General features: G+C 43.8%; 1 protein-coding gene and 1 long non-coding RNA gene across 3 annotated transcripts; both read right to left on the bottom strand.

Annotated features, from left to right (window-relative positions):
* Positions 1 to 156: 156 nt before the first annotated feature.
* LOC131827674 (uncharacterized) lies at positions 157 to 27,189 on the bottom strand. 2 transcript variants are annotated; one of them, XR_009352118.1, is made up of 5 exons: positions 24,970 to 27,189; positions 23,169 to 24,409; positions 17,238 to 17,695; positions 16,867 to 17,070; positions 157 to 15,848 (listed from the first exon to the last, which is right to left on the bottom strand). It is a non-coding gene; the product is annotated as an uncharacterized LOC131827674 (long non-coding RNA). The 2 variants fall into 2 exon arrangements; XR_009352117.1 differs by having other exon boundaries at positions 157 to 17,070.
* On the bottom strand, positions 24,451 to 24,960 carry LOC131827672 (zinc finger protein 670-like). Its single transcript, XM_059168625.1, has one exon. The coding sequence runs from the start codon at positions 24,772 to 24,774 to the stop codon at positions 24,505 to 24,507; it is 270 nt and encodes an 89-aa protein (XP_059024608.1). The 5' UTR covers positions 24,775 to 24,960; the 3' UTR covers positions 24,451 to 24,504.

Here is a 27,189-nt window from a genome sequence, read left to right as displayed (position 1 = left end):
TCTCCCCCGCTTCACCCATCCTGCCCATCTTCCCGCCCCCCATTCCCTCTGGCAAGCATCAGTTTGTTCTAGATTTATAACGACCTCATCTTTGTTTTGAAGGAGGGTTATCATAATCTCACGGAAATCTAATTGAAAATCAACTCATCATGAATGTATTAGAAATCAAATCATTTATTTTTAGATCAAATGTGGTTCTCTTGTACTGAAATATATACACTTATTTTAATAACATACAGACACCCTTCCTTGATCCCTCCAAAGCAATTTTTTCAGAGGACTACGATATTCAAAGAAATAAAAATATCTCCTAAAGTGGGAAATCAGTATGATTAATTTTGTGGCTATGTGCCAAACTTCTCATATAAAATTAGAGAAGTTACACTAGCTATACTTAAATTTTATTAATTTTATTATTAAATTTACATAAGCATATGAAGATAATGTAATGCATGTGATTTCTTAATACAAAAAAGTGCTTTTAGAATAAAAAACCATTCTACCTTCCTGAAGAACTAAACATCTGGAATTGGAGTCCTTTCTCTATCTGTTTTGTACCCGTGTATGTCCCCATGAAATGGAACAGGAGCTCAGGAAGAGAAGGGAACTAACCTTTTATTTAGGACCTACAGAGTCCCAAGGACTTATAAATATTGTCTTCATTTAATCCAGAGAAACCTTCTGAAGGAGACAATAAATCATAATTTAAAAATCAAGAAATTAGGGCTCGGGATTGAATGACCTGTCCAAGCTTCAGTGTTTCTCATGCTTGAATAAAAAGAATAGATAACTTTATAAGAATCACCAAGCTCTGGGTTTAAAACACAATGATCTGAGATACAAGTTATGAAAGCACCTTTTAGTTATAAATCACCACTGTAAAAAGAAAACTCTTATTTATGGAAGGGTAAACAACAATTTTAAATATCATCATTAAACTGAAAACACACACATGCACACACACACGCTCAGCCCTCAAAACACAGGGAACTGAGAATGTCTTCAGACCCCCGCGTGTGCACAGAGTCTTGAGAAACATTACGACTGTACCACAGTCACCGTTTCAGGCATCAACGAAAGGACCGAACAGTGTTCTGTATCATCACAAGTAGAATGTCAGACGACTGAAACCCGTTTTAAGCTTACTGTAACCACATATGAAAATCCACATCCCTAATTTCTAATTGTAGATGAACTTCCACAATACAGAGTTGTGCTTTTGCAAATCTTTGTCAAAATCCGTCGACCTCAGAAGATCCAAGTTAAGACACCTTTACACCCTGACACTTACAGGCCATTATTTTTGGATCTGGTTTCCCCCAGGGTGCATCCCGCTCCCATGAGCATGTCCGACTGGTTTGCACGGTCTTGAGATGCGCTGGCAGGCTCATCTGTCCCTCCCCCTCACAGTCTTACCTTGCTCTGGGCTTAAACAAACCAGTCACAACTGGCTCTCTATGTATCTTACACTTCAAGAGCAATTTCATATACAAATTCCAGGTTTCGACTCACATGATACAAACTTAAGTCTAAAAATAAACAGGATTTCAAGCAGGAATTTCCCTCATCTCAGAAACTGCACCAGCCACTTCAAAAAGAAGTGATCTGGCAGTCTTCCAAGACTCCAACGTGATCCCTCTCTGCACTGCTAGGGACAGATGTCACAGGTAAAAGAAAAGATCGACAAGTACAGATAGAAAATACATCGTGTACGTCTCGCACCGGGTCACAATCCATGCACTCCTCTGAGACTGTATCTCAAACTTCTTCTGTAGACACTCATTAATAATTGTTTTAAGATCTATGATACCTAGAGGTTAAATCCCACGAAACATCACAAAACAAGAATTATATCTGACTGGGAACCCAGCCCCTTTCCCAACTGGGGATTTTGTTTGCTCCCCTTTTAGACAATATAATTAATTCAAGTGGATTGTGGACAAACTAGGTGAATTAGCCCAGAAAGTAACATTTTGAAGGAGCATGTACTGCCTGTCAGGGAACATACTGGATGCTTTACCGACTTCTCTCATTGAATCCTCTGTAATCCCATGAAGTGGTTATTACTGTGTAATCCTAAAAGCTCCACTGCACCCAGCCAACCCCTTACCCAGGCAGCGGGACCTCTAGAACCTCTATCAGAAGGCCTCAGAGCTGTAGTATACGTAGATGACGGGCTTGTGCTAAACCATTCACAGGAAGCACACGTTCTTAGACTGGATATTTAGTTGGTGCAGCTTGGCCGAAAGTCAAGTGAAGGACTCGATGACCCCCTCCCCGAGTCCTCCAGACCGACTTCCTTATGGTATCCCTGCTTGGGGTGACGGCACTGGCGAGCGGCGCTGCGGGAGCAAGAGCTCACCAAGGACCTTACGGAACCGCACGAATGAGCACATGATAAAAATGCATGTGCTAACCTCAAAAAATGACATAGGGGAAAGTCTAAATTGTATTTTCCCCACAGGAAAGAGCCAGTCATGACAGAAGAGACGTGAGGTTTTTCTAACAAAATGAGAACTCTGGTCCACAGCGCCCGAGGGTGTGTTTTCAAGTGCTGCGCCTGCACTGCTGAAGGACGGACCTTCTGATTTAGGAGGCCTTTTCCACCCAAAATGTCCAAATGTCGTTCAAACACATGGTGTCAGCAGAAAATGAAATCCAGAGTGTACACGTTTCTTTCTGTCCGTAGTAAGAGCTGAGCCAGCTGTTGTCCTGCGCCTGCTGTGGCCGGAGAACTAGCAGCAAACACGTGGGAGGGAAGGGGACGGCTGGTGTCAAGGTTCGCGCCCCCTCCGAAGCCCTCGGCGACTCTGATTCGCAGGTCAAAACGGAGACTTCGCTGAAGGAGTAATACTGGAAAAAGAGTTGGGTTATACAAGCTTCTCTGACCTCTTGCTAGGAAAAAGAATGAATATCAAATCAGTCGTGTATGTGGTTTTCTCTCTAGCAAACCTGGGAGAGGAACAAATGTAAAAGGAAACCAAGTAACACACACAGAGACAGCTGCTGTCCCCTTCTTCGCTCATTTCCCCTCCTTCCTTTCTGTCTCCCTAACAGACGCCTAAGCCATAGAACTGGCTTCAAAATAAGTCTGTTTGTACTCTCACGTGAAGATGAACAAAATGTTTTTTCCCTTAACGCTAACCTCCGGGCAGGGACGAGTTGTTTTCGGTTTGGGGTGTGTTTGTTTTTGACTGGTGTGAGCCTGCAGCCCTTTAGGACCCGAAATCTGCGACACGTCACAGGGCTCCTAGACAGCGAGAGTCCCGGGCTGCGGAGGGCTGGCGTCTGCGAGGCCCTGTCTCCTTTTTGCTTTCTGCCAGCCAGAGCTGCACTTCCTGGGATTCTTTCCTAACGTGCTTTTCTGCCTTTCTGCAAGAGTTGACCAAAAATGTCAAGATTGCTGGCTATTTCAATCCCAAAATATCCATGACCTTGAGCAGAACATACATGATTTCTTTCTTAAAAGGGAAATGGCAGAACTGATGGCAAACTTCTTTATATAATTTTTTCTTCCAAGGGAATAATAGGTATCTTGAAAGAACCCAGCAAAAATGTGAGGCTGTACTGGGAAATCTAAATTCTAATTTTAATGAGACTCGTTCAACTAACCAGGTGACAAATATCAATGTCACCGCTTCTAGGCTGAGTTAGAAACTGGGTTCCTAGCCTCTCTTCCTCATTCCCCCGTCTCCTCACATGGGAGCCAACTGTAACATAAGAAACTTAAATGCTTATCTCCTCAAAAAAATCTTAAGGATAGTTGAACTTTCACCAGAAAAGACAGGCAAATCTGATGAGAGAAAGAGGAGGTTGCTGCCTCTTTGGAAAAACATAAGGTGTCACACCAGAGCTGGTCCTAGAAACGATTTTGAAGTGTGTATTTGTGCGTATTTCCTTATTGTTTCTAGTTGGCACTTTCTAACCCGCTGGAGAGCGGCGCCTCCCTGCCACCCCACCGAGGCCCCAGTCCCCTCCCCGGGACCACTGAGCCTCTTCCAGAGCTGCTCTCCAGTCGCACCCGCAGACGCTGCAGTCTATGCCGCTGTGGGTCAGTCCAAGTAAACCTGTTAATCTCACGAGTGTGCACTGAAGAGCGGTCCTCTCTTTACTTGTGGAACAAAAGACCTTTCCTTTGTTAAATGAACTTTAGGCCTCCTTGTGTGGGGTCGGGACTGTAGTGGTGGTGCAGGCAGAGAACTCCCTAGAGTACCCTCAGACTGACTTCGATGATTAATTTTAGATCCAGGCCCAGCAATGGCAATGAGTCTGTATAAACACGTCCCATACAATCTGCATTTGAGAGAATTTTGTGATTTGTCACACTTGTACTTTGCAAGCTCCACTTCCCTAGTAGAGCACAAACACCTACTAAATTGTCTTTCCTTGAAAATAATAATAGTAAATCATTTGCCTGAATGTTTTCCCAGCTGTTTTCCCACATTTTGGGAGGTGAACAGAGATGACCTGTTTCCCAATTCTACAGATTGTGAAATCAATGCCCAGAGAAGCTGAGGACCATGTTAAGGGTCAAAGATCCCAAGTATTCTCCAAAGGCTTCCCTTCGTGCTGGTGGTTTCCAAATGTGACATCAAAATCAGATTCTTGGATCCCACCTCCAAGAGGTCTGGCATAGGCCTAGAAATCTGCATGTTTGTAAAAGGTTCTCTAGCGATGCTGGTGCTCTGACAGATTCACCCTGATCAGGTAATAATATCAGGCAGGTAAGAAGAGGAAACGTTGACATAGCGTGGTGTCCCCTGTGGTCATTCCTTCAATCAATAATAAGTTCAGTTGGATGGGGCCCCAATCGGAACCAGACCTCTAGGGAAAGACTAGTGATACAAAGAAAGTAGCGAATCCGGATTTGGAGAAGGAGCAGAAAACTGAAGATGAATTCCACAGTTGTCGTCTAGAGTTCTGTCTGTGAAAACATTAACTCAGATTCCCTGTCCAGAGCTGCTGCTGACCCTGTTAATCCCATACACAGAGCTAGTGTGGAAAAGCTGAGGAAGCCATTCCTTCCAGAAACCCAGACAGGCACCCCGGAGGCCGGAAAGCTCTCCTTTGGTCCGCACTGTGGAGCCACTTAAAAGCAGGAAAGCGGAGAACATTCTTCTTCATGCCAGTGTTTCAGCAAACGCAACATTCAGACCAGCTCTCGGACCGTGTTAGATGCGAAATGCGAAGTCGCCACCGGGCAGAAGAGGCCTCAGCAGCAGGGGGGCACCTGCAAAGTGGCTCCTCCCGTAATTTACGGGGTGTCTTCAGTTCTGAGGAGAGATGTGATTAACAATAAGAGATGTGAGGGGCTGCTGGGTGGTTCAGTCAGTTGGGCATCCGCCTTCGGCTCAAGGCAGGATCCCAGGTTCCTGGGATTGAGTCCAGCATCGTTGTCGGGCTCCTCTGCTCACGGGGGAGTCTGCTTCTCCTTCTCCCTCTGCCTGCCACTCCCCCTGCTTGTGATCTCTCCCTCTCTGTCAAATAAATACATAAATAAAAATCTTAAAAAAAGAAAAAAGAAAAAAAGAGCAAGGGATGTGGCACCAGACAGCCAAAGTTCAAATCCTGGTACCATGCCTTACCAGTGTGTAAACTACATCAAGTTATTTGACCTCTCTGACCCTCCATTTCTCCATGTCCTGGCGCTACTATGAGGACCAAATCTAGGGTTAATCTAGGGCAGCAGCAGGCACTTGGTAAATGCTACTTACTAACTATTACAATTACTATTTTTAGTTCTAAAAGGCAATAAAATAACAATATAATATTTGATATTTCCATTTTAATGAGACGCATATAATCCCCAAATCTGTCAGCACTCTCTGTTTACAAACACTAGAAATCTAGTCTCTCTAACAGAAGCAAAAAAAGGAATAAACTGGAAGTCACGGGATAGCTCGCGCAATAGAAAGAAAGCTGGAGAACCAGGTCTCAGTAAGGGCAGGATCCAGGCAGCTTTGGAGATGGAGGTATCGGGAACCAGCTGGCAGTCTCTTCAGGCCCCTGTCCTTGGGATAAATGAGCCACAGTCGTTATTTCAGATGACTGTTTCTCACTTAAGGTTCAAATTCCAGAGCATCAGCTGGCTTGGTTGGGAGTTGAGTGCTCATCCCCGACCCAGGAGATGATGAGACATTCTCACTGAAACTCCCACTAGGGGTGTCTGGGTGGCTCAGTGGGTTAAAGCCTCTGCCTTTGGCTCAGGTCATGATATCAGGGTCCTGGGATCGAGCCCCACATCGGGCTCTCTGCTCAGCAGGGAGCCTGCCCCCCTCTGCCTGCCTCTCTGTCTACTTGTGATCTCTGTTAAATAAATAAATAAAATCTTTAAAAAAAGAAAGAAACAAACAAACAAACAAACAAACTCCCACTAATACTCCAAGGGTAATTGAGTAAAACCAAGGTACTATTTCAAGACAGAGATGCCAGGCAGGCAAAGAGGACAGATGTCCATGATCATACCATCCGGTTACATTCAAAATGGTCTTTTATATAATAGTTGGTAGGAATCTGCTTGCACTTTGCCATGGATATCAAGATATGTGATAAAGCCCTCTGGGTAACCCCAAAAGGACACCAGTTTAACGCACAATGTGTTAGAAACATTAATATTCTCTATCCCAAGCTCCTCAAAGATTCTTAAACTTGACCTTCAATGTAAGACCTTCCCTTTGAACCCAGTGTAAGTATTGAGGAGAGTAGGAGCTGGCAGACCACATAAACTTCCCAGAGGCTGGCCATATTAATTCCATTTTAATCAGTAAGCAAATAGTGCCTCTCCCCTAAAATAGGAGGGGGTGAGCCGGGCTGAATTCCATGCCTCACTGGAAAAATCAATAGACGCTTCCAAAAAATATATGTAGTTTTCAGAAAGTTAAAATTTGACTCGTACAGGGGCACCTGGGTGGCTCAGTTGGTTAAGCGACTGCCTTCGGCTCAGGTCGTGATCCTGGAGTCCCGGGATCGAGTCCTGCATTGGATTCCCAGCTTCACGGGGACTCTGCTTCTCCCTCTGACCTTCTCTGCTCTTATGCTCTCTCACTCTCTCTCTCTCAAATGAATAAAATCTTTAAAAAAAAAAAAAAACAACACTTGACTTGTACAAATAAGAACTGAATATATATCAAAGGTTTTACTCAACCTGTCAATGAATGGAAAAAGCTAGGAAAATGGTAAAACTGGTATACAGAGCATTTTGAGGAACTGAGTATTTATAAACATTTTGAGGAAGAATGTTAGAATATGATTCCTAAGTTAGATAGTAAACTGGTGAATGTCTTACAGGAAAATGAAACCATAACCCCCATAGCCTCTGGGCTGCCTTTCAGACCACAGCAACACGCGCACCTTGACTGGAAACAAACCCCTAAATTAACACGTAACTTCCCAGGCCTGAGCCATTAATCAGCTAAGTCCTTGGAGCCTCAAATGCAGGTGCATTTCCCAAGATGACTGAGGAATCCCTGGTGGGCGAGGGCTTGTTAAGCACTGCCCTGTATGAGGAGGAGGAGACACGATACGCTCTCTTGGCTTTATTTCCAAGCTCTGGATAATTTTCCTTAACAAGGGGATGTCAGTAGGGAGCAAGGACTAAGCAGAAGAAGCAAAAATGGCAAGGGGAGGCCTGCGTGAGGAGATCGCAGGCAGACGAGGTCTGTGTCCAGCGGCCGGGGACAAGAGGGGTGCAAGGATCTGTGCGAGGAGTCCCTACATCAGGTTTCTCTAAAGAAGAACCGTAATGGACATCTGCAGTGGTGACAAGTCACAGGGCATATTTCCCAAATAAAGAAGACACCAACAGCCTGTGTGGATTACAGGGTAGAATAATTGCATTTATTAAGATGTTTTGGTTGGTTAAATATCCTTGTTTTGTGTCCCAGACCACACAAAGTTTACTGCCTCTTAGTTTAATATTTAGGTTTCTGTTTCTTTCTGGAAATAGAAAACATTTTTCTTTCTCAGCTCTTTAGTTTTTGAAATTCCTAAAAATCAATTTCTTGTCTCTTAAGTCTTATAATTCAAGAACAAAGCAGCAGAATTCCAAGAGTATCTGTTTTAAAAGTACCATTACAACCTCCTTATCCTAAAACAAATGTGTCTTCATTTTTAGGAAGTCACATTAAGAAAGACATAAAAATGGACTGGATTTTTATTTTCTAGGATTATTTTCTTCTGCTATTATTTGACACAGGGAATGGATTAGATGACCTCTATGATCCCTTTATATTATTAGAGTCCCAAGGCTCTATAATAACTAGATTTCTCAAACGCTCATACACATACTTCAGTGACGGGTCATCAAAAGTTATACATTGTGGCAGATTTCAGCAATTCACCTTTTAAATTTCCTGTTATCAGTGCATTTTAAAATATAAAATATGTGTTAGAACACTTAGTACACTCTGCCAACTAAATTATGAGCACCTATAAGAGCTGGGGTCCTGCCATCTTGTCCAAAAGTAAGTATAACAAGGTGCTTAGCACAGAGTAGCTGCTCAATAAATGAAATATCAAGAGATAGAGATCTTGATTGGAAAAATTGGCAAAATTAATGTGGTCTCTCCAAAATTGAAAAACACTCTGTGAGAATATTTTTTAAAAAAATATCTTTTCTGGGGCACCTGGGTGGCTCAGTGGGCTAAAGCCTCTGCCTTCAGCTCAGGTCATGATCTCGGGGTCCTGGAATTGAGTCCCACATCGGGCTCTCTGCTCAGCAAGAAGCCTGCTTCCTCCTCTCTCTCTCTGCCTGCCTCTCTGCCTACTTGTGATCTCTGTCAAATAAATAAATAAAATCTTTTAAAAATATATCTTTTCCCATTTGTGAATAGTTTATGTTTTAGAGTATGAAAAAGAAAACAGAATCCTTTGCTGTAAACTTCTACATCACAGGCAAAGCAATGGCTCAAATATCACTGGTAGGATTAGAAATCTATAGTGTTTGTTAAGATGTTTCTTCAGGAAATTTCAGGGTATCTAAAATATTTTTTTTTACTATGTTTATGTCTCATTTCTTTCTGGTCATTATCTGCAACTATCATAGAATGATGAAGCTTTCTGTCATTCTGTTTTTGCTGTTTTTGTTGCCAAAAAGTATTTATTAATTAATTTCTAACCCTTTGGGTCACTGTTTTTGGAAGAAACTTTATGCTCTTCTTTTAAAGCTATCTTAAGTTCTGCTTCAATGTGTTTTCAAAAGTGCCTTTTGGAAGGCCCTTGCAAAATTAAAAGCAGATGGTGAGAAATTTGTTTGTCAGACACCGAGCTATGAAACTGCTGGTGGTCCAACTGCGGCTGGAGAAAATAACATTTCATGTTAAAAGCTGACCTACAGGAAAATTATTCCATTCTGTTTGGAAAAGGACTGTCAGAATTCGTGCTGATGTGCACATGCGGTGATATTGTAATCTATCTCTTTTCTTGCTTTTGCAAGGGGGTGAGAGCAAGAAACTGGAGAAAATGTATTCTTGGATCTCTAGAAAAGCTCCTACTCCATTCAACCAATGAACGCTATTTCCACATGCTAAGACACGGTTCTAAAACCTGGTGATAATCAGTGAACTAGACACAGAAGTTCCTAGCCCTGAAAACTTTATAGTCTTTTAGCTGCGACAGACAAAAAATAAGAAAATAAGTCAAGAATATAATTAAAGATTATAATAAGTAGCATGAAGGAGATAAAAAAAAAGTTCATGATAAGTAGTAGTGGCAGAGAGGGAACGAACAACAAAAAACTGGTTTAAAAAAGAGAATTTACCGACCTGTTTGGGACTAAGTCTAAATTCCTGCAGGGTGTAGACTACCACCTCAGAGTCATTCCGGAACATTTTCTTCAGCGCATCTCCCATCTCTGCTTTCCTCTCTGAGAAAGTCCACACCCCTCATCACCTCCCACACACAAACACACATACACAAACGCACTCTCGTTCACAAACATAACTACCATCCAACAATCCAGGGAAGGAGAGAGGTCTCTTCCAAAAGCTTTCGGTGAGTAGAAAGGAGCTTTTCTTCGTCGGAAAACCTAATGAATGTCTTCTTACATCTCCTTCGCTCTAACTGGGTTCTAGGCCCGTCCTTGAACCGATCACGGTGGCCAAGGCCAGGGAAGAGGCTTGCTGACCCACGCCGCCCCACCTAGTCCGCAGGCTTGAAAGTGGGGTAAGAACGGAACTCGAGAAGAAGGACGGATGGAGGCTGGGGGCAAAACAACCCAAGCCTCCGTAGGGAGACGGCCGCTGACCCGAGAGCTGGAGAAGGCAACCGCACGATAAGCCAGGGAGGCATTCCTGTGCTGCGAACTGCCAGTGGAAAGGTCCAAGGCAGAAAAGAGCTTGGCATGTTCAGTAACAGGGAACTGGAGGTATTTCTGAAATAGATCTTCCCTAAGCTCTGATGATGTAATCAATAACTCTTTTCTAACCACCTAAGATAACTGAGGGGAAACATGTCAGTCCCACGGGAACCTGTCTACCCTCGGGTCTGCTTTTTCATGTGCAGACATTTTCCCTAGTATAATAAGAAGCTTTACAAGGTTATTTCACTAAAGACCCTCATAGGGTGTAAAATGTCACACATGGTATAATTAAATAATTCTATATAAATTTCATTTTTGTTAGTTATTCAATTAGGGAGTATGTTTGAGTGAGAAAATTTTCCTTGAGTTACTTGGTGAAAATTTGCTGGAATTATGGTGTTAGTGGCAGCAAACACAACTGCTCTTCTAAATCTGTGGTAAGCTGAGAATAAACAGTATGTGAGGTTTTACTTTCAATGCTATATCCTGAGTTAAGCTGAAACTGAGTATTTTCAATTACTGTTTAGTTGACCTCTAAAATTGCCTAATGTGAGATTCTGGTGTAGCTCCGGCGAAAGAGCTAGACTGGCTTTGAGATCTGACGGGGCCTCAATTTCAGCCCAGCCTCTCACCAGTGGTTTGACTCTGAGCCGGTTGGTTAAGCTGTCAGAGCCAGGGTTTGATCCTCATTTTACTATTAGTAAAACAGGATGCCAACACCCACCCTCGATGGCATAATGTACATGACAGTATCCAATAAAATATGCTCAACAGAACATTCTTCCTTTCCTAGGGAATCTTCACTTGAAATAAGAGGCACTAAGTAAGGAAAACTAAATTAAGTAAAATGCATTTCTCCTCTGGCAAGAAGATATTAATTATGGGATAGTTTTAAGAACAACTTAGCTTTCAGGTACACACTCATGAGTTTCCCTCGTAAAAACATACTAGGGTTTGACTCGAGCTATCGTTAGAGTCGGTTGTACTAATGTAACTGGTGCCGGGATTCCTCATGACCTTAATGACCCACACCTAACACAGATTTTAAATTCCTAGAATCTGAACGGTCATCTCCAAAGATGATTTAAAAAAAAAAAAAAAAAAACCTGCAAATAAAAGAAAGGACAGTGGATAAAGGAAAAAAAATTAATTCTTGTACTTTTCGGAAGAATCCAAGTTTCTCAGAATTATTTTTCCACCTCAAAGCTCTGATACAGATTATTAGCTGTGAAATGCTGGAAGAAGCAAGGCTAATGCTTTCAGTTAACTGCTAGAAATACACCACTTCTGTCTCTCGGTTAAATGGCCCTCCTCCGCAACCCCACCAACCCTTTCGGGAACCGGCCTTGGCTGGAAGCCTCTCCGAAGGCCGGATGCGAGCAAGGAAAACGGAGAAAGAAGAGGGGAGGAGGGAGCATCTCCCCCCGTCAACCTAGAAAGCTGCCTCCCCACTGTGTTTAGCAAGTCCATTACCCATTTCCACTCGGGCTTCGTGAAGAGAGGGCATGGCTCTACTTTTTTCCTTCTAATTTTTAAAAATTTTATTAAAAATGCATTTCCTCTCAACTCCCACCAAAAGCATAAGCACAGAAAGTAGCAAGTTAAAGGCCTACCTAATCTCACCTCCCAGAAAAATCTATTTGAGACAATATTTTGGTCTTTTTATTTTGAATATCATAAAAAGACAGATGATAGCTAGATAAAATAAATATATGATACATAGTAAAATACATACATATTTGAACATATAGTTCAAATACAGTTCGAACAGGAGACCCGACTTGTCTCTAGCCCACACTTTCCACTTGCCAAAGCTATCCCTGTGTATCCATGTTCATTCATCAATTATGTGACAAGAATTACTGAGCTACTACTACACACTAGGTGATACACTAGGTATGTGGAATAAACATACATTTATATCACTCAATCTTCGTATCTAATAAAACAAATTATTTAAATTCAAACTGATGACTTGATCTTCCCTTATGTAAGTTTTTGTTTTGTTGACTTTAGGGACCTTAAGTTTATTCTTACTTGATATGGTCCAATATAGTCTAGAAAAGAAAGACTCCTCTCAGACCCAAGCATCAATCAGGAATCCAACAGAAGCACTGGCATTACATCCTCAGAAGCAGTTTTATCATCTTGCATATCCCCCATCCAAGAACAACCTATCCCGTTTCATTACCACTTTTCCCTAACTGGAGGGTCAGAGGGGTATGTAGGACAAATCCACTGCAACACTACTAGTGCACCTTTGAATTTTGGAGACAAATAAGAAAGGAAGCACAATGTAAAAAGTTAAAACACTTGATTGCAAAACTTCAGAGCTCAAAGTTTCAAAAAATCAGGTAGTTGCAGTCTTTCTATGAGAAGATCTACAAATGACAACAGAGATCCTGATAATTTGCCTATTCATTTAAATAGATAATTCAGCTCATATTAAATGTATGAAGTCTTATTTCCTCATGAACATTTATGCTCAAGCCTTCAGGGCAAGACAAGTGAGCCTGTAGCAGTCCTAACCAGGTCCCCTCTTACAGGCGCTATTTGGTGATGGAGTCAGGACTTAACACAGACAGTCCAAGGCTACAGACAAAGCTCTTAAGTATTATTACCTTCTCTTGCCACTAATAAATGGTCACCTCTGCCCATTTCGCCTCCTTAAATCCCAGTTTCTGAATCCAAGAAATAATTCTTCCCTCAGAAGAGCATTATAGTAATTACTGATCTTGTATGTATAGCACTAGAACTCTGAAGACTCTCACATGTTTACCTTCTCCGAGGTCATCAACTTCGTCGTGGATACCAGCAAAAGACCCGAGACCCCTGAGTGAGAGTGAAGGACAGTTTGTGACTCGGAGCACGACCAGTACCAGAACACCGGCATTCGCACGAGTCTCCTGAGCCCTGACACGCGGGATGATGCCCAGAAAGCTAGACGCCACCTACCCGGGCAGTTGTAGCACGGGACAGGAAGCTCACATTCAGCGAACCCAACTGTGTCGTCATGCGCACCACATCTGGCTTCCGAGCAGGTTTCCTGTCTGAACACCTGTTCCCACGCCTCCTGGGTCAAACCTGGGACAGGACTGCCGGGCCGCGAGGTTAGCGCATGTGCAAATCCCCGGGAAGGCAGACGGGAGCGAAAGCAAGCAGCGCCTCTTCTCACGAGCCGTGGAGAAACGTGAGCAGTCAGATGGCGCACAGCAGGCGTGTGACAAAGAGCAGTCATCATTTTCAAAACTATCACCATCCCTGACTAGCCCTGGACAACCAGTCGGGTCACTGATTCATTAAGGATCTCGAAGGAATGTTCCTTCCCACCTGCTTTCATGCCTCTGAGCGGAATTCATCTTTCTAACAGGAGAGACCTGCGAACTAAGCGCCGAGACCCCAGGTACAGAGGCAACAGGTCACGGCCACCATGTCCATATGCCTGCCCGCCTGCCGCCGGCCTTCCACGGCGCTGCCCAGTCCAGGACGGTTAGTGCAGAGGCGCAGGCGAGCACGTCCACGATGACAATGACCGGCCTTAGCGCGAGCCACGCTCCTGCTCGCCTACGGCCAGCCTCCGCTGGACAGCCAGCTTCTTTCTGGCCCTGCTCAGGGTCTTCCGGTGCGGCCCCACCAAGTCTGGACACGCTCGGCCCCGAACGGCTGTGCACGTCGGCTTCCCTAGAAGTCTGTCTGTGTGCGCACCGAGACACACAAACGTACACATTGCGCTTCTCTGGCCCGAAGCTGAGTGATACGGAACTTAGTACCTGAGACGGTCCAAGAGGAGTTGAGTTCTCTGGATCTGTCCTGGATTTTCTGGAATTGGTTCTCTAATCCGATCAGACTTAAGGGCACTGAAGATCCTACTTCCGCTGGTCACACGTGCCCGGGGGAAGAGACCTGCTGATGAGACGGCGGAGATGGAGGCAAGGTGGCTGCTCACGGCAAACTGCGGGGTCTGATCTCACAGACTTTCTTTGAATCTCTCCACGCCAATTCCCACTTTACCCCACATTTTTCCTTCTCTGGGGCCTGCAAATCCTGAGTCCACTAAGATTTGCGGAATGACATGATTTGTGTCTTGAATCCCTCCGGGCAGGCCCTGAAGCAGGTTAACTTTCTCACCCTATTAAATTAGTTACCAAACCCCAATCTAATTTCTATCTCCCCAAATTTGTGAAATCTTTTACCTTCTTCCACTCTTATCAGCTTGTAGTATTCGTTTATTTTTAGTGGTATGTTAGAAAAGAAAAAAAGATAAAATAAAAGATGTGTTCCATCAGTGCTATTCAACTGGAATCCCAAATTCTTGTTTTAGATGTGTTTCAGGACTGATCCATTTTCTTATCAACATTAGAATGTATTTATATAGGGTGCTGAGGTTTTAATTACATTTCCAGTTGCTTGTGCGCGCGCGCTCTCTCTCTCTCTTTTGTATGCTCGCAGGTAGCAGGTAACTAAGGGATTATACTGTCGTGCAGTGCAATTATTTCCGTCAGATGACTTCCCTGCATGTTATGTGGAGGAAATTCATTAAAGAGGGACCTGGGAGCTGACTAGAAAACAAGGCAAACCCATGCCCAGAGCCTTGGAAGATGAGTCCAAGGCCACAGCATTATGGCAACCTGCTGCAGAAAGTGTATTCCTCAAGTGATACAGGACGGGGAGAGCCCAAGAGGGTCAGAGAGCTTGGTCCAAGCGAGGCTTAGCCCTGCCTCCAAGGGATGGAGAACATGAAGTCAACTGGACTGCGTCTCTATGTTCTTTTAAAGGTTTACAGGTATGGTCACAAATGCCAATCAATAATTTTAAGGTAGAAGGTGGGCCATAAGAATTCATTACATTTTTCTCTGATTGCATGTTTAAAATTTTTCACAATAAAATATTAAAATAATTAAAAGATGATGTGTGCCTCTTGATGAGAGGAAGGCAGAGTCAACGTGTTGTTTTAACTTGGCAATAATAGAAAACCCAACGAAGAGCTGCATGACGACACCCATGACCAGGTCTGCTCTCTTTGAACCATTGGTCCCTTGGACTCCCGCGCTCACTTATGCTCTATGTACAGACAGGTAGATAGAGAAGGATTTTTTTTTTTCAACATTAAAGGGCAAGCCACATATACCAAAGCCCTTTACCTATAAATACTACAGTTTCTATTTGTTTAAAAGAAGATACCATCTTACATACACATGGCATACATAAACTACAGTAAATTTAACATTGCCTCAGCATTTTATCTATTATCTCTATTACAACGTCAACTTGTAAAACAATGTCCATGAAGCTATTTTCTTTCATCCAGAACATGACCCAGTAGGATACCTGTATTTGAGTTTTGTATCTCTAGGCACCACCACAAAATTGTCAGAATCATCCATCAGCCACTCTGCCTGGATCATCTCTATTCCATAGCCCCCATGTCCCCAGTCATTACCTGTCGGCATGGGGGAAGGAGACCATGTTCCTCAGGCTACCCTCTCCACTGTCCTAGGCTTGTCTTGAAGGATGCAGTCCATCAAGCCAGCAAGATAGTCTTCCATCTTTTCTGAGAAGGAAAATTTTTTATTAAAGAACTGCTTTTTAAAAAAAGTAAAGAACTGTTTCTGTACAATTAGAGAAAATGAATCAGTCCACATGAAAGGAATGTCCTCTGAAAAGGACAGTCTCTGTTCTGTTTCTCACAGCCAAAGGTGTTATTCTTTCCAAACATATTTGCTATTCTAATACCAAAGAGCTCCCTTCTGTTGGGCTATGTTTGGAGTATTGTCTAGGGAATCTCCAAAGTCTGGGCTTGGAGGAAGGAAGGAGGGCGTGCTGTGGCTTCTCAGAGGTGACCAGAGGCGGGAAGGAAGTTTGCTTTGGCTTTGCTCACCCTGCAGCCCGGAGGGCTGCAGACAGAGGCAGAGGCAGCAGACAAGCTGCTGGGTCTTGTTCGCCCTCCTGGGTCAAAGGAAAGGTGACTATTTCCCAATGGCCTTTTCTTCATAGGTCAACGGATTTCCCTTCCTCTCTCGCCCCACAGAAGGTGAGGCGAGCTGTGAGAGGTGTGCAGGTGCATGGGTGTGTACGTACAGCGGTGCTGGTCCCCCAACTGCAGGATTCCGTGTACTCAAAGCAGAATGAGAGTAGTAAAGCCGAATCTATTGTCCCCCTTCCTCTTTCTTGTCAGGAAGAAGACAAAGAGGGAGAACAGGCTGGGAAGCAAAAGAAGACCTGGAAAAGCAATGTGTGTGCTGCCACGCAACACTCAGGTCACTTCCCACCACCGAAGTGTGAAATGGATTCCAAGCTTGACGCAGAAAGCTCAGTCCTGGCCTGGGCTCTCCTGACCTCATCTCTACTTCCCCATCCACACACCAAGAGAGCCCAGCTCTGAAGTAGGTGAGGGACAGAACATTTTTCCTGAAAACTGTGGCTTTTTGCATTTTAGACCTCATCTCCAGTATCACTGAGCCCAGAGCTATGTACACACTAGGTGGGCATTTGTATGGTAGGGAATATTCTATTGCTGTGTGGGATCCTGGGCTGGCTCAGAGTACAACCTAAGATTAGGGTAAATTCACCTCAGAATCTGCCATGTCTGTGGTGAAAATACGTCTGGAAAGCAAACTTTCAACATGACAAATAGGTCTCCCTCTGGAGTAGGCACCCCAGGGAAGGAAAGCCCCTTTCCAAGTCTTCAAGGTGCCTGATACGATGATGCATTCCTGGGTTCCGGTATTGTCCTGCTATCAATGGCCAAAGTCATCACGGTTCAGCCTCTCTGCCTGGGGGAAAATGAGGCAAAAAGTGAGAAAACAGTTTAGACTTTGGTAAATATGGAGAAAGAAACGATGAAAAGGGAGAATGATCCAGCTGGTTGGAAGGAATAGGAATGTTCCTGTTATCCTCAGCCACGCACCTCCCCCCGACACACACCCTGATCCAGTCCCACCTTCTGGGTTCTGGAGGCTCGTCAGGCACGGTGAGCACACTCTTGCCATCCCGGAGGAAATGGACACGTATCCTCTCTCTGAGCACAAGATAATGTTGTAGAAACACTGTCAAGCAGGTATCACTCTTTCCCCGATCTGGGGGACGCAACCTGAATGTGCTCCTTCAGGCCACGCTTGATATCAGGCAGGATGTGCACACAGTCTGATGATCGGGGCTGAGGTACTGTCTTGTGATTTTCAAGCTCCTGGTAGACCCTGGTAGATCTCCAGGGACGTCCATGGTTCATACAGCACAGGTGAATCCGACACTTCTCTCCCCAAGCACAGGGGTTCAACAGATTGCCTTGGCCCCTAATCCAGTGCTCTGAAGCCAGCAGGGTCAAGGATACCAAGCAGGTCCTCATCCAGGCATATCCATGTCATCTGGTCAAAGCCACAGACTTGCACAGGGGAGTGTCTGGACGCAAAAAAAGACATCAAAGAGACAATACCACAGAGAAAGAGGCTAAGGTGACTTGTGGGGCCCAATGAAAGGTAAAGTGAAAGGAGCCCTCTGAGGCACCTGATGTACCACCACCAAATCGCAGGCCTGGACTGAGAAGAATGGCTCATCACGTCTTTTTCCCAGTCTCATCACCTTACCCAAGCACCCGATTCACGGGCCTAGAACAGCAAACTTCCTCTTTTACAGAGAATGCCCGTCTTGTAGGGGAAGCACCACCCACAGGCGGTCAGGATTAATTCCAACTCTTAATATAGCAAATAAGAGTGCACATCCCTCATTTTGCTTGACTCTCATAACATTCAGAGAAACAGAGTCAACCCAATGAATGACAAATCCAGTACTAGAGAAGCTCAGACGTGACCATCAGTCTGGGGACCTTCGCCATGAATCCACAGACCAAGAACACCTTGCCAAGGGCTGAATGACATTCTGAGGACAAATTCAAAGACCCTGCTCCCCAGACTTTTCCTTATCTCTAAAGATACACAGCAGATGAAGTGCCCAGACGGGACTGAAAGACACGGGGGGCTGGTAAGAAGGGACCCCCCCATCTTACTCTGCTTCTAAAGCACCAGGTTTCTCCCTTCCAGGACCAGCCCATATGAAAAAGAAGGAGGACAAAACCCATTAGCTGAATAGTGAAGGACCTATTGCTCTTTAAAATAATGTTTCAAATACTCTAGGCTCACTCCTCAGGCTCCCAGTGTTGCCCAGGGTTCCCAAGAGTCATTGGGCACTTTGTTTATAGAGTTGTGCTCTGAGGAGATACTGGTACAGAACACAATGAGAATGGGGCCCGCAGAATGAGAGAATCCCAAGCCCTGTTCCCTACCGAATAATACCGCTAAAACAAGGCCAATCAAAATGCATCAGTGGACTGGTAGCTTGGAGTGGAGGTACTCTGCTCTACACATTTTTGGAGACTGGTGTTTTAATGTAAAAACTTGTGGGGAAAAAAAAAAAAAAGATGTACGTTGGTGTTTTAAATTATAGATCCCACAAGTTTATTAGCCATTTGTACTTTTAAATTAATTTCTTGTTCATTACTTTTAGCTTATTTTTCTTCTTTAAAAATTTTTTATGGTGATTCAACTTAATTAACTTCTAGTGTATTTTTTGTTTCAGAGGTAGAACTTAGTGACTCGTCAGTTGCATGCACACCCGGTGCTCATTACTTCAAGTGCCTCCCGAATGTCCATCATCCACACCCGATCACCCCATCCTAACCCACCTCCCCTCCAGCAGCCCTCAATATGTCTCCTATAGATAAGAGTCTCTTATGGTTTGCCTCCCTCTGTTTTCATCTTCTTTTATCTTCCTTTCCCTTCCCCTATGTTCACCTGTTTTGTTTCTTAAACTCCACGTATGAGTGAAATCACACGGGATTTGTCTTTCTCGGACTGACCCATCTCACTTAGTATAATGTCTTCTAGTTCCATCCGCATTGCTGTGAACGGGAAGATTTCACTGTTTTTGATGGCGAGGAATATTCCACGCTCTGCCTCTTCTATGTTTCAAGTACTTTTCCCTGTGTCATTTGTAGTCAACTTCTGTTTCTGCAGTATTTTTGCCTTGTAAGTACTTTACGTTTTTTTGTATCAATGCTGCCAAACATGATCTTTTTGACAATGTTAAAAATTCAGATGGTTTTAAACACCAGACTTTAACATAACTAAATGAACTAAAACGCAACTTTGTTATAGGAGGCAGAAAGTATTTATTTAATCAGAGGGAGAAAACTCTGAGACTATGAACATGCCTGAGGAGGTTTTCATGTGCTCTAAGAGTTTTAGCGAAGGCGCCATGGGCCTTGATAGAGGCATTCACGATGAGGGCTTGAGGGTTCTTCAAAAGCAAACTGTAGCTCTGAAAGGAACTTCTAGTGACTAAAATGTTGAAGATGTTACTTGCCCAAAGTGGGACTGGCCAATTCTCACATGTCTTCTGGTGAAGAAGTCCTTGTTGTTCATCCGACTTTCCTGCTCCGGGCAGCAGGAGAGCAACGTGAGGGCGGATCACCAGGAAATACCCGAGAAGCAGAGAAACTGCACTGTCTGTGGTGATCACGAGCAAATACTTCTCTTCTCCCTTCCTGTGAAACCCATTCTTTCCTCCTTTGCCTAGCTGATTTGTACTGCTTCTAGTCTCATCTTAAGGCTTCCCGAAGGTTTCCCTGACTTGTCTGTGTCTGTCCCACGGGCCATCTGTTTTGTTGCTTCTCAAATGTTCCCATAGCAAACTGTGCTTCCCACGTTACAGCATTTATCACTTCAGAAGGTAATTATCTGCTCACCTCTCTGCCTCCCTAACTACATCACATGCTACTTGAAGCAAAAACAGTGGCCTATCTTGTTCACAATTATGTTCCCTGCACCCGGCCCAACACAAGGTAGAAGCCAGCATTTATCTGTGGCACAAACAAAGGACGTGTACGGCTCGGTAGGAAGCGCTGCGTCGGTCTCATGTTTTCTTTCTGCACAGGAACTTAGCAGGCTGGATTAAAAGTTGTCTTCCACATGGGCCAAGAAATGCCTCTGGTTGGGCAATAGCTCAGCATTTGTCTCCAAAAGAAATACGGAGAACTATGAAAACAAACTTGTGGTCATTTGAATCTATCTCCTCGTTAGCTGGGGAAGCTCAATTTTCATTCCAGAGAATCATTCCTCTTGTTTATTTATTTTGTTTTAACTTGGAAATGAATCAAAATGCTAACATGGAATGCAAGTTGTTAAACAACATCAAGGGGTAGGGGCAGGGAGGAAGAGATGGAAACAGACAAAAATAACAGTGAAAATAAACTGAGTCAAACAGCACTTCAAAACACAGTCTTATTCTGAGACAACAGAGAGCTACCTGATGGTCCTTCTGATGTAAAATTTCGACCAATTTTTGAACTTCAAGAGGAAAGCATAAAAGCAAATACTTGGTTTGAATTGGGAGTTTTTTCTTAGATATCAAACAAAACAAAATACTCCTTTCTTTTTCCTCAGGAGGGATCTCAGCCAAGAAGGCAGGAAGGAAGGAGGAGGGAAGAGAGAGAAGAGAGAAGGGGGGAGGGGGGAGGGCAGGGGAGGGGAGGGGAGTGGGCAGGGGAGGGGAGGAGAAAGAAAAAAAATCTTGAAATTTAGTCTTCTTGAATCAGAGTACGCCACATAGGCTGAATATAAATACTAGAATAGGGAAAATATTGGACGAACAGACCACCAACTCCGGAACAAAAAGAAAAACTGTGCCTGTTCATCTTAATGATTTTTTTTAATATTCTCAATCCTTTTAGGGAAAAAATGGTCCTTCTCTACTCAGGCTGAGCGGTTAATATTTAGGTATTTCAGGGGTGTCTGTATAGCTGACCCCTGCCCATTCTCTCCCTACTCACCCCTCCCAAACACACACCCACCTGCTACCACCATAGCCCCACTGAAAAGACGAATCTTGGGCAGCACATCATGTCCCTTTCCTGACCACAGTTGCCTGAACCAAGGTCAACTTCTTCGCCCACCATACCAATCAAATAGAATCTCTCAATTTGAAACAACAAACGCTAAAGTTAATTTGGCTTTCATTCATCCTCCTGTATGGACAGAATACATTTCTGCCGCTCAAATTACTCATTTCAGTCTATTCCACTGCAATGCAGCAAAGACAGACAGATGTGGGAACGAAAGACTGAAGAAGGAGTAAAGGAGGAAAAAGAAACACACTCAGGAGTTCCACGGAGTTAAAATAATAGTACATTAGCCCTAGATATGTTTTCAAAGTGATCCAAGACATTTTGACTTATTGAAAGCCAACCCTTGTTATTGGGATTGAATATTCATAGATACTGAAAATATATACTTCAAAGCAATTTACTGGTCTTAAAATTTCTAAAATGGGTTTCAACAGCCTCAATTTAAAAACTGCACTACCTCGGGGCACCTGGGTGGCTCAGAGGGTTAAAGCCTCTGCCTTCGGCTTGGGTCATGATCCTAGGGATCGAGCCCCGCATCAGGGACTCTGCTCGGTGGGGAGCCTGCTTCCTCCTCTCTGTCTGCCTGCCTCTCTGCCTGCTTGTGATCCCTGTCTGTCAAATAAATAAATTTTTAAAAATTGCAAAAAAAATTGTACTACATCATTAAGCCATTATGAAAGTAGCTATGAATTCTGAATTTAGTATAAATCAAGACAGAAAGAAAAGATATAATTCACTTTCTTTGGAAAATATGGAATAAAACTGAAGGAAATAAAGCCATTTTCAAGAGTATTAAACAATTTTTTAAATATAGAAATCCATTCTATACAATTATAATTATATCTATGTATAGTTATAGTACATTAGTAGGTGACGATAAGAATTAACTGAATTCTAGGCAGTCTAACATAAGTAATTACAAAAATCATGCTCATTTATTCAACACTTACTGAAATCTCCTATACCAGGCCTCTGCTAGGCACTGAAGATACAGCAGAGAACAAGATAGATGTAAATTTCTGCCACATGGAGCTCACATTATTCCGGGAGAAAATAAGCAACAAAATTAATAAAATATGCAATGTAGTCTGTTAGATGGTGATAAAAGAAATATAAAAAATGAAATTAAAAAGGGAATTGCAAGGGAAACCCTTAGAGAAAAATCCACATTTGAGGAAAAGTCTGAATGGGCCTTTTCAATGTATCCATTTACATTTTTAAATTAAAGCAATAGTGGTTTTATGAGAACCAATACACCAAGGGTACATTTTCTGTTCCTAGAGTGAGCAGACTCTCAAGGTGAGGTCACCGAGCCTTGGTCCACAGTCCTCAAAGTCCTGTGATGCCTTCCCACACTCCCGGACTCTCTCCCGCAGTTAATAACCCCTCCTTGCTATGTACAAATGTCTGTGAATACCAGGCTTTCTTCCCTGGTATAGTGCATTCTTCCTGGGTTTTTGTTTTTTGTGTTTTTTGGCTCTATTTCCCCCATGTGTAACACAAGAACTTATTCATTATAGGCACTTAACTTTTTTTTTATTTAAGATTTTATTTATTTATTGGAAAGAGAGAGGGAGCATGAGGGAGGAAGGGCAGAGGGAGAAACAGACTCCCCGCTGAGCAGGGAGCCCCACGGGGCCCCACCCCAAGACCCCAAGATCATGACCTGAGCTGAGGGCAGACGTTTAACCCACTGAGCCACCCTCAATTCTTTTTTTTAATTCAACACCATCTTTAAAAAAATAGCAAAAAGTAAGCACAATTGGAAAACACACATCTCAGCATTGGCTAGACTAATCCTGAGCCAGAGAATAAAACTTTTTCTGCCTATAAATCCTTCAAAGGCTTCTCTTGGCCAACAGGAAACAGGTGTCCGGAGACCTCAAACAGCCATTCCAGGCCTGGAGCCTCTCGGCCTTGCTCCCCAGCCTGTCTCCCGCCAGCACCCCCTCCGCCCATGCCAGACCTACCGACCTGCTTGTTTCCTGAAAGCCCAGGCTCTGAGCTTCTGCAGAGGCTGTTCCCTGTGCCCAAAGTTCTTGTTCTCCTCCTGCGTCTGGCAAATTCCTACTCATCTTAAGAGTCTGTTCTAGTTTGACTTACACTGAAAAGCCTTCCTTGATTTCCTCAAGAAGAATTACCCTTTCTGTTTTGTAATCCTCAGCTACCATATTTACCACATTATGGTGTAACTGTTTTCTTATCTGGCTTCTCTGCTTGACCAAGAGCTCTCAGAGGTTAGAGAGACCGTCTCATTCACCTCCGCGCGGCCAGCGGCCAGCGGTAGTAGAGGCACGCAGGAGTTACTTAATGAGTCTCAGATGAGTGAATGTTGAATAGATTTTAAATATTTGCTTAAGAACATTCAGCAAGACACTGTCAGAGGGAACACAAGAGAACAAGTCTCTGTTGTCCTTTTCTCTCTGTATCGTTCTGCACATGGAAATGGTAAGGCTTCCACTGTAGAAGCATCCAAGTCCAAACCGGGCACATTATCTGTTGAGAAGCAAGGATCTCTTGAACCCTTGGTGATAAAACACATATGTAGCAGGTGCTATTTCATATGGTATTAAAGATTTAAAACACATTCAAAATTAGCATTGTGAATCACTAAATGGAAGAATTTAAGTACCTGGTTTTCAGTGGGGACATCTGGCATGATCTGGAGTTTTTTTGGTCACATTTTGGGGGTTGGAGCTGCTACCATCACTTAGTGGGCAGAGGTCAGGGATGCTGTTAAACATCCCACAAATCACACGACAGCCCCCACAGCAAAGATTTATCTAGCCCTAAATATCAATAATGCTGAAGTTGAGAAACCCTGAAATACCCCCATTTACCTCAAGAAAATAGAACTTCCTTTTTTACAAGTTACTATAACGACACTGAAAGTTATTCGGGCTCTTACATGGATATGGCTGCTTCCTACCAACTGCTGGGTGTTCGGCTTCGAAGGCTAATTATAAAACGTTGTACTCTGACCTGAGCAAAAGGTCAGTGTCAGGGAAAAGGGAAGGGCCTGGTGTTCGTGCTCCACACTCCATCAGCAGCCGTCTGAACGCCGCTGAAACAATTATGTGGTAATAATCATCACACTCAATCTCAGAAACATTTCGATGAACTATTAATACACAGTAATGAAGGCATTAACGCTGATCAAATGGGCGGAAACTATGGAGAGAATCACTGGGCCACTGCGCCATGAGATCATCAACCTTTGTAATATTTTTTTTTTTTTTTTTTTTTTTTTTTTACATTTACGTAGTTTTATTCTGGTAGGACTTTTCTTCTTCTGATTATGATATGGAATCTAGCTGAAGATTTCTTCATACTGACTACATTCTTTGCTTTTATGGAGTCTTTCTACCATTTGACTGCTTAGATCTGTCCCATGATTTTCATTCTGATCTTCACTGTCATGGATATCCCATTTTTCCTCTGAACCACAAACTATTGAGGCCAGGTTCCTGAAGGTTTCCTGCATCACATCTCTGTAGAGTTTCTTCTGGGAGGGATCTAGGAGAGCCCACTCCTTCATGGTGAACTTCACAGTCACATCCTCAAAGGCCACTGAGTCCATCTCTAGCTTTCCGGGGTCTCCCGGCGTTCTGCCTACGATTTCGAGGAAGGGACAGGTCTAAGAAAGACAGAAACCCGGGAAGGGCGACCTGGAAGCTCTAAGGACAGGGACCCCCCCCCCCCCCCGATCCCAACAATGGCGGGGGCCAGAACCTCCCGCGGAGTGACTGCGGAGTATCGCCCCGCCCACCTCAACCTTTGTAATATTTTAGTAAAGCAGACAAGGCCGAAGTAGTTTTAAAATAAGGAAATACATGGAAGCAGAACCAGAAAATATAAAAATATTCTAAACGAAGACACCTAAGGGTGACGAGTCACCCGGACCCCAGAAATAGGTCAGTAATAAGATGAGGGGGACAATATTCCAACCCTACCTGCTTCCTCCAGTGACACAATAGCAATGTGGCGCAAGAACAAATTTCTACTTCCGTCTTCAACTTCTCACTGACTATATGTTGATTGTCTAGAGGTGATCTTCACTGAGATTTCCCTTTGACATACAAAGTCTAACATTTCAAAAACTGAGCTGATCATTTTCCCGTCATAAAAGGAAACTTGAGTGTTACGTTCAGTGGCGTCACCCAAGTTCGGAGCACCGGGGGTCGCAGTCCTGTTCTCTCGTGTGTCAGTCCGCACCCGCACTTCACACCACACTCCCTTCTGGATTTGCAGGACGCGGCATCTTTTAGATGTGGTCTATTCCCTTCTACGTCTGCCTCTAAAGCCGCTACCTTAATATAGATCCGGATCATTTATGCCTAGGTTTCTGTAACGACCTCGGACTGTCTCTCACGTTTGGAGGTTCCCTAATCCCTCTGTCTCACATGACATCGTGAGAACGACAGTTGCAACAACACTAATGACGACCCTAGCTGTAGTTTGTGTGTTTGCAGCTGAAGGTCGGAGTCAGACTGCCCAGATTTTAAGCACTTAGGTATGAAAGTCATTTCCTCTTTCTAACAACCCAGTGAAGGAGCTACTATGATTTTCCCCATTTTAAAAATGAGAAAACAGAAAGTTGAGGCTGGAAATCCCTTGCCCGAAAATGGCACATCTACTAAGCTCTAAGCCAGGGTTTGGTCCGAGTCTATCTGACACCACAGGCCGAGCCCTAACCGCTGCCCATGCCCCGGCCTGAGGCTACCAAAGAGTTCGTAAGTTCTCCATCCCACCGTGAGGCCGCACTTCCTGTAACTGGGTCTTATGAAAACGTCCTTTGTCCTTCTGTATTCCTTCCACGTGTCCGCGGCCAGCCGCCTTTATCTTATTTCGTGTCCGGCAGTGGTGGTGCTACTGCCCGCAGACCTACACGTGCTTACATCCCGTCTCTCCACGAGGCGCAGGTCTTTTCAGGGCTTGTTACTCTGCCGTGTTCTTCCACGGTAGCTGCTGTACCACTCCTGAGTATCACGTGCTCCAAGATGAATCTTTCAATCACTCACGTGAAAACCTTTCACACATAAAACATACAGTGCATATAGGTGGATACTTATTCTAGATATTATGAATGTAAAGAATCAAACTGAAGGTTTCTAACAGATAAGCAAGCAAGCCAGATTTAGAGACCCTGAAAATAGAAAAATCTTAAAGCTTCATTTATTAATTCCACATATAGGGACTGACAAACCAAAGACTTTATTTTCCCAGTCATCTAAGACTGGCCTAATCATGTCAGAGTGCGGCCCCGCTTAGAGCATGAAGTCTCCCAATTCTTCCAGTTCCATACGCCACGGACACTGCAACCTGGAGTGGAAGTCAGTGGGGGCAGGTATTTCCTCTTCTTTGCAAAATAGCAGAACTTGGGCAAGAGTGCAGGAGACGACAGAGACTAACAACTTGTCCATTCAATACCTTGATCACCACTGTGGCTTCCATTTAGAAATCTCTAATTGTTATAAACTGCAACGAGTCATTATCAGAAGTCTTTGGTTTGGTTTGTCCGTCTTCAAAAAGGGAAAGATACAAGAGGCCTAGCTCACCAGTTAATGGAAGCTAGCCTTGCCCATCGCTCTAATAAGTTGATATTTGCCTGTCTGTGAACTTAGCACAGACCTGGCGCAGAGGCACTCAATTTGTTGAATTGATGGGCTCAGAAATTTATATTTGCCTTTGCACAATAGTAATAACAGCAGCAATATCTATCACATATTGGGTTGACGATACCGGTGGTTCAATCCGGATCTCCAGACCCAGGCTGCCTGAGTCCGCACACGGGCTTTTTGCCGTCAGGTCAGTCACCCAACTTTTCCGACTCCTGGTCTCTTTCCCTGAAAAGTGGGCTCAAGGAATGTAGCTGCCTCCCACAGGACTTTGGAAGGAATGACGTAGAAAATAAATGCTACACACTCGGCATTATCTTTCACAGATCAAGCACTTTAAGAATTGTAGCTATTTTTGTTTTTTGTTTTTGTTTTTG

Source organism: Mustela lutreola, chromosome 3 (assembly GCF_030435805.1).
Source record: "Mustela lutreola isolate mMusLut2 chromosome 3, mMusLut2.pri, whole genome shotgun sequence".
NCBI lineage: Eukaryota > Metazoa > Chordata > Mammalia > Carnivora > Mustelidae > Mustela > Mustela lutreola.
This window is presented reverse-complemented; position numbering and strand designations above follow the sequence as displayed.

What these genes read in the sequence shown, in the direction of transcription:
- LOC131827672 (XM_059168625.1), bottom strand. Translation starts at nt 24,774, where the DNA reads ATGGACTCAGTGGCCTTTGAGGATGTGACTGTGAAGTTCACCATGAAG.